The 7,584-nt window shown below is 54.5% G+C and overlaps 1 protein-coding gene across 1 annotated transcript; it reads left to right on the top strand.

Moving 5' to 3' along the window:
* The first annotated feature begins 775 nt into the window (after positions 1-775).
* Positions 776-3,118, top strand: Nkx2-5 (NK2 homeobox 5). The gene is made up of 2 exons (XM_005349022.2): positions 776-1,106; positions 2,496-3,118. The coding sequence occupies exons 1-2, from the start codon at positions 776-778 to the stop codon at positions 3,116-3,118; spliced, it is 954 nt and encodes a 317-aa protein (XP_005349079.1).
* The last annotated feature ends 4,466 nt before the right edge of the window (positions 3,119-7,584 follow it).

Below are 7,584 nucleotides of genomic sequence, written 5' to 3'. Positions count from 1 at the left end.
GTTCTCCCGGGACAGGCGCTTACACAACTTAGTCTACTTCAGGTGGCCACTCCCACCCCGCAATTAGCCACTTCACCTTTCCATATAGCTTGACTTGCTCAGAACCCCTTAGGGCCTGCGCAGAATCCTGGGTAGAGATTGGTCCTGTAGGTCAAATTCAGTACTCCCACCCCCAAATTCCCAAGTTTGTCTGTTATCAGCCCAGAACAACGGTCTCCTTTGAGCTTCTCTTCCTATGCGGGCGGGCTATTCACAGCCAGACTTCAGTAATCAGTATTTTAGTGACAGTCTTGATTCCTGTAAATAACTTCTAGTCCATCTTCACTCGCCCACTCAGTGATGGGTGCAAAGGAATGTTTATTCAAACCCCGGACCCAACTCAAAAGAGTCAGGTATTTTCTTTGAGTGAGTCTTGCTGGGGTTTTCAGGCAATCTCCTGCAGGGGTCGGAGTCTCTTCCAAATGTGTCACGGCCCCTTTAAAAAAGCTGGGCAGGATTTTTCCCCCAACCCTATGTCTATATTAGGTGACGCAGAACTGCCCGTCGCTTCTGTCATCGAGGCCCCTGGCCCAATGGCAGACTGAGTCCCCCTGCTCCGTCCTACTCCCGCCTCTTCTGTCCCTGGTGCTCCGCGCTACCTGCTGCCCCGCCACATCCAGGGCAGAGAGGCGGGTGCGCGGGCGGGTGGCGGGCACCATGCGGGGAGGCTGTCCCCGGGGGTGGGCAGCGCCACTCTCTGCCGCCCACCTGGCGCTGTGAGACCAGCGCCGCCACCATGTTCCCCAGTCCAGCGCTCACACCCACGCCCTTCTCAGTCAAAGACATCCTGAACCTGGAGCAGCAGCAGCGCAGCCTGGCCGCTGGGGACCTGTCTGCGCGCCTCGAGGCCACCCTGGCGCCCGCCTCCTGCATGCTGGCCGCCTTCAAGCCGGAGGCCTACTCCGGGCCCGAGGCCGCAGCGCCTAGCCTGGCAGAGCTGCGCGCGGAGCTGGGCCCCGCGCCTTCGCCCCCCAAGTGCGCTCCTGCCTTTCCAGCCGCCCCCGCCTTTTATCCTCGTGCCTACGGCGACCCTGATCCGACCAAGGACCCACGAGCGGATAAGAAAGGTAAGGAGAAGCCCAAGCCCTTCCCTTCAGGAAACGCACTCATGCTCAACCTCCTGGGCCAAGAAACCCAGGCCAGGCAGAAAAGCGTCTGGGCTGAAGCTGGGCGCACAGAGTTTGGAGTTTAAGATTCCTGGTTGTCCAGTATCTTTTCTGAAACAATTGGAAGTTTAGAGGAAACGCCGAATTTAGAGGGTCAGGAAAAGAGAGAGGGACTTAAAAATATTGTTTTTGGCCTACAGAGCCCCAGTTGATTGGGGCCTTGCTTTTGGGTCTGTTACCAAGTTAAGCTATCTAACAATTCGCGATGGAACAATTCCTGTCGGAGGGTTAAAAACCTCCTTTGTATTTACGAGTATTTTGAGACACTGAGAACTGCTAAACAGAAAGTTCAGCCCGCGGGTCCTGGGCTTTTCGTAGCCCATCCAGCCTTTCTGGGCCTTTCCTAATTTGTGCCAGGGAAAAAAAAGGAGTCTGAGAACAGGGCTGTGGTTTTGATACGCGATGCTGTGGACCTCAGGAGCTGGGGTTGGCTTTGTTTCTCCAGCACTATTTCCAGGCAGGGCCAGGCAGAAGTTCTCTTCTGGGAAAAATATTAGAAAATATGGAACAAACGAAGACGCTAGGGAGCAGAGAGAAGGCTTCCGAAAGGGGCTGTATTACAAGAAGTCTTAGAGTACAGGAGAATGTCTGGCCTGCTTACAGGAGGCAGACACACTGGTGGAGACCCAGGCGCTGCGCCGGTTGTCTGGGCAAAAGCCAGGAGGACCCAGTGACTTCCTTGAGCGAGGAAAGCATTCGTAGGTTTCTCTAGGATAGGAGAGAATTCTGGTTCAGGAACATTCTAGGAGGACTAGAATTGGTTGCTACCGACTCACTCGGATCCTGAAGAGCCCGTGTAGAGTAGAGGCCTCTGTCTCAATTCCCGCCACGGTTACTGGGAGGTCGAGAAATCGCACAAACACCAGCTGGCAGCCCCACTGGGGCCCTCCAAACTTTGGGCCTTCTAGATATTTAATTGTTTGATTAAAGGTAAACTGACCACCGAGAGTCAAACCGAAGTATCGCTGATGTAATTCATTCCCCGAGCGTCGTTATGATTGCATTTTCTTTGCATCCAGAAAAACTAAGCCACATTCTTGCGCTTAGAACGCGAACTACCGGGGGCGGGGAGGCGGCAAGATTTCTCTTGTTTCGTTTTGTCCTGCAGCACGTAGGGTGTCCACACCACTTAGGCTTTTCCCAGACGCGCAATTGCTCCAACACCGAACCCCGGGCACCGAAACCGAGCAGGGCGCCCCACGCAGGACAGGGCGGCAACCCCACGAGGGTCCTGAGCTCCTGGGCTGGCCGCTCTAATCGACTATCTCTCCGCCTCTCCTCCCCCTTCAGAGCTGTGCGCGCTGCAGAAGGCAGTGGAGCTGGACAAGGCCGAGACGGAAGGTGCCGAGCGACCACGAGCGCGGCGGCGGCGAAAACCACGCGTGCTCTTCTCGCAGGCGCAGGTCTACGAGCTGGAGCGGCGCTTCAAGCAACAGCGGTACCTGTCCGCTCCCGAGCGCGACCAGCTCGCCAGCGTGCTGAAGCTCACGTCCACGCAGGTCAAGATCTGGTTCCAGAACCGGCGCTACAAGTGCAAGCGGCAGCGGCAGGACCAGACTTTGGAGTTGCTGGGACCGCCGCCGCCGCCCGCGCGCAGGATCGCGGTGCCGGTGCTGGTGCGCGACGGGAAGCCCTGCCTCGGGGACTCGGCGGCCTACGCGCCCGCCTACGGCGTGGGTCTCAACGCCTACGGCTACAACGCCTACCCCTACCCCAGCTACGGTGGCGCGGCCTGCAGCCCCGGGTACAGCTGCGCCGCCTACCCCGCCGCGCCCCCCGCCGCGCAGCCCGCCCCCACCGCCAACGGCAACTTCGTGAACTTCGGCGTCGGGGACTTGAACGCCGTGCAGAGTCCCGGGATGTCGCAGGGCAATTCGGGAGTGTCCACTCTTCACGGCATTCGAGCCTGGTAGGGAAGGGACCTGCCTGGGGCACCCCGGACCGACTTCCACTTTTAGAAGGGCGATGACTCTGGGGAAGGAAGGGCTCCCACTAAGACCGGTCCCTGGGATTTCACAAGCATTCTTATGCTGGCCTGGGAACTTTCTCCGCTCCATCCCTTTGTTCCCGGTGCGTTGACGCAGTCTGGAGTCTTGGCCCCGGGAGAGTCCTTTCAGGGCCACAGGCACCCCTGGACGGACTCCACACTGGGCCCCGGAGCCCGGGCACGCGGGCCTAGAATCCCAGAGCCTGGGCCGGGCGCCCGGGCCCTGGCTGCCTTGCCGCCGCCCACCCACCCGTATTTATGTTTTTACCTGTTGCTGTAAGAAATGCGAACCCTCTTCCCATTAAACTGAGTGCGCTGACGCCACCATGCGTGCTTCTTTTAGGATTTCTGAGCACAGAGGTCGTCTCCAGGTCTCAGGCGCAGGCTATCACTGCAAATCCATAGAACCTCTACGAACGAAAGCTAACACACCCAGCGCCCCTCGTAAGGCATTTTCTGAGGTCGCCTAGTATTTTCGAAGGGGGCGACCTGCTTTCAAGGTTAGCGGCAAAGGGCGCAAGAGGTTTTATCACTGTGAGCAAATGGGTGTAGCCCAAGGGGTCAGTTTCTTTTCCCTTCAGAGCGGGAGAGCGCCCGAGGGAGCCCAACCTCAACTCCTTAAACCCTAAAGGCGGACAACACTGTTTCTGGCCTTTGAAGGGAGGAGAGCAGCACCAGCAAGTGACTTAACACCGCAGCCGCAAAGGGCCCACGTCCAGGTTCCCCTTGACTCTGCTCTCCTTAGAAATCCCTGGGGTCCCCTCCCAGTCTCAATAGCTGCCCGGCAAAGCTCCCAGACCGAGTGGGAGATGGCTGTGAGAGTTCATGATTTCAGGGGGAGACCCTACAACCTGATCGGTACCTTCCCTCAGCAGGCCATCAATTTCACTGTAGTTAACAATGACCAATGTAACAGCTAGGCTGTTTTGTTTTTTGTTTGTTTGTTTGTTCAGATGAAAAAAACATGTTTGGTGAAAGGGGGTGGAAGCTGACAGTTGTGGGGCTTGCCCACTGCCCCTCAACTTTCCGTGCCAGGGCTCAGACTTTGGCTTCTCTATCTCCTGCATCAAGGGCCAAATAACTAACCTCACCTTCGAAATCAGGATGGGGTCCTGCTCTGGAGCAGTAGCTTTTTGGCCGAGGCCCCTAGAGCGCCTTGACATTGCTTGTGGAGTTTAGGACTGGAGCTCTGAAGTGAGCAGGTGATGTCCAGCCTAGCGGTTAGGACTCAACCAAACAGCTTGTTTGCCAATCTATGGATTCATAGTAGACCAGATGACTGGCGGTGCTGCCTCTTAGGGTCCTAGAGGATGCCGGGAAGATGAAGATGCAGTTACACACAGTTGTCCACGGCAGGGTTCTGGGCTGGGCGGTGTGGAGAAAGAGAAGGGTGCACAGTACATGCCCTCTCCCACACCCGCAGACCAGCACTGCCTTTAGATAGGTCGATGTACTCAGCTCAGCCGCTAGCATTCCATTTCCAGGGTCTGAGCTAATCCAACCACTGCTTGCACCAACACAAAACCGCAAGTCCACTTAACCCACGATTGTTTTTCTATTCTTTTTGTAACTCATCAGTGTGGTTATGAGGTGTGAGTTTTGTAGATGGCAGCCTCCTGTCACAATGTCAAAAGGCTGGACACACCTGCCAGTGCCCATGTTCCCTTTCAGGGTCTCCGCTGCTGGATGCAAGGCAGTGTGGGCCCATTTCTCAGAGGGATGCACTGAGACTTGTGCCAGCTCAGGGAGGGCAGCACTCTACCACTGATCAGCCCTGATGCCTAACACACAGTCGGATTCACAGCCTGGAAAATCCTTCCGGAATCATCTCACTTTTGTAAAGATTAAGTTTTGCCTCTCTGGGTTCTGCAGAACCTTGGACCTCCTCGGTTTGTTTGTTTGTTTGTTTTTCATCTTATATTTGTATACAATAACATCAGAACAAGATTTTTTTTTCAATTAACATTATGCATCACCCCTGCTCTCCGCACTCCCCCCAGTGCCGGGGATGGTACCCAGATCCTTGCACATAGGAGGCAAGCCCCTTGCTATTGAGTCGCATCCCCAGCATTGAAGAGTTTTTCATGACATCTCCTCCTTTCCAACTCCTCTTTCAGGGGCAGCAGAACGCCACCTTTGTGTTTGTTTGTTTTTGGAGACAGAGTTTCTCTGTGTAACCCTGGCTGTCCTGGAACTCCTCCATAAACCAGCCGGCCTCAAAAACTGAGTTCCACCTGCTTGCAGGGATTAAAAAGGCATAGAGGGCCACCACCAGCTCAAGAAAGCTGTGACTAGCTGACACCAAAACCAGACCCTGGGGTGGGAGTGTAGGGAGAGAACGCTTTTTTAGTTCTGCAAGCTAATCTATTTTCATTTGCATATTTGCCTTCAATGCTCACGGTGGCAGCTTTTCTAAAAGAGAAACTGCAAATGGTCCCAGAGGCCTTGATTCCAAAGTTGAGGGGATATTATGTAGCAAAGATACAGCTGGCTGGTTCCGAGGCTCACAAACCTAGGCAAGGGAATTCCAGGCCTCGCCAGCAGGCTTCTTGCTCTCCTTGGCCAGCAAAACACGGTTTTCTGAGCCCCGTGGAGAAGCACTGCCAAGGTTTTCAGTCCCAGAATCAAGGCACTCCTGGGTCAGGACTGTGCTAAAGGAACCCAGCACAGCACCCCCAGTCTTCCCTCCCAGGCGGTAGGTGTTGGCTGCTTGTTTGTCAGTTGTTATATAAATGATGTGTGCAGGATAAGAAAATTTAGCCGGGGGGAAAACATGGGAAGCCGGGGAGGCAGAGCTCAGATGCAGGGAGGCGCAGGCATGCCATCGGACTTGTGCCAGTGGTGGCAGTGAAGAACACAGCAAACTAGTTTTGTTTATTTAAAAAAAAACACTCAAATGGACCATGTGTAGTTTAAAAATATTCTGAGAAAAATAGTGGCAGTAGAGGAGGTGAGTTCGCACTAATCTCCTTCCCCACCAGTCCCAAGGTTTTGCCCAATTGGAATACTCCCTGACTTAATTTGAGTAGCCCCATCTACTTTATTAATATTGTCATTAGTGTTGTTTTGTGTGTGTATTTGTATGTGATGATGTTTGAGGGCAGCCATGTAGATGTCACCACCTGGGTTCCCGGGATGCAGGGCAGGTCCTGGGCCTTGTCCTCTTGACCCTACCTTCTCATTTTGCTTAAATTGCTCCAGAAGCTGACAGCAGGTTGTATATCTAAATACCAGTATTTAGACAGCCCCAGACCTGAGAAGCACCCACATGTGGCCCCTCAGGTCTCCAAGAACACATTTTCTCCTGCTTTCCCTGTTTTCTTCCCAAACTCTCCTCACCCCAGCAGGTCTTGACTAGAGACAGCAGCCCCGTGGTCCACACTGGGCTCTTTGGAGAAAAGAGCCTATGACCTAATGTCATTCAGTCATAGAGGTGACTATTAGCCCTCTTAGTAGTGCTGGGGAAACAGGTGGAGGCATCTTGTCCCCTCCCTGGAAAGAGCAGGAACTTGCCCAAGAGAGCACAGGTAGAGTTTGGGTTTAAATCCCAGCAGCCCAGCTCCAGGGCCCGAGAGAGTCAGGCACCAGATCAAGCACTGCTCAGAACTGGCAAAGAGCAAACACCAAAAAGGCCTTTCAGTCAGTTATGCAACACAGGAATGAGATTAGCTCCTGCCTGGGAAATTTCCTCATGGGAGTTTACAAACCTGTGAAGCATCTCAGCGGGAGGGCATGACACTCGGGCTACTGGATTGCTGGATGGGCAGACTAACCATCTTGCTTCTTTCTGCTGCTCTTCAGGGGAGAGTTTGTCCCCCCAAAGTATTGTGAGCAGTGAAGAGACTTCACAAGGTGGTACCCCAGAGCCAGCACAACGCCCCCCTCCCAGCCCCATCTCCTGCTCCCTCACCTCACATCCTCTGGTACAGGCTGGGGGTGCGGCAGGGTGGTGGTGCTAACTGCTGATCCTGCACATCTCTGTTGTCATCTTCCAAGGAGGAAATTGTCACCCACACAGGCTAAGGACGTCATCTGCCTAAGGTCACTCAGGTTTGGATCCAGAAAGTTCCAGGAGAACCAACTCCCAAGGCACCCAAAGTCGTCCTCAAACTTCTCTGAAGACACACACGGCCCTGGAGTCCCTGCCTGCCCAGCTGCATAATGGACCCCTAGGCCAGGCCGAGGCCCTGTTGATGACCAGGTGTCCTGACAGTGTGGGCTACAGCTCTTGAGCTGGGAAAATTTGGAGTCAGATTTCTAGGCCCTGCTTCTTGGTGACTCTATTCATTGTGACCAAGGGCAGAGACACAGCCTGGCAGCCCTCAGGACCCTAGGGAGTGGGGAGAGAGAGAGAGAGAGAGAGAGAGAGAGAGAGAGAGAGAGAGAGAGAGA

This window comes from Microtus ochrogaster, chromosome 7 (assembly GCF_000317375.1).
Source record: "Microtus ochrogaster isolate Prairie Vole_2 chromosome 7, MicOch1.0, whole genome shotgun sequence".
Lineage (NCBI taxonomy): Eukaryota > Metazoa > Chordata > Mammalia > Rodentia > Cricetidae > Microtus > Microtus ochrogaster.
The sequence above is the reverse complement of the archived record's forward strand: the minus strand, read 5'-3'. Positions and strand labels throughout refer to the sequence as shown.

Coding starts and splice junctions, on each gene's coding strand:
- Nkx2-5 (XM_005349022.2), top strand. CDS start 776: ATGTTCCCCAGTCCAGCGCTCACACCCACGCCCTTCTCAGTCAAAGAC. Junction 1,107..2,495: donor CCCACGAGCGGATAAGAAAG/GTAAGGAGAAGC, acceptor CTCCCCCTTCAG/AGCTGTGCGCGCTGCAGAAG.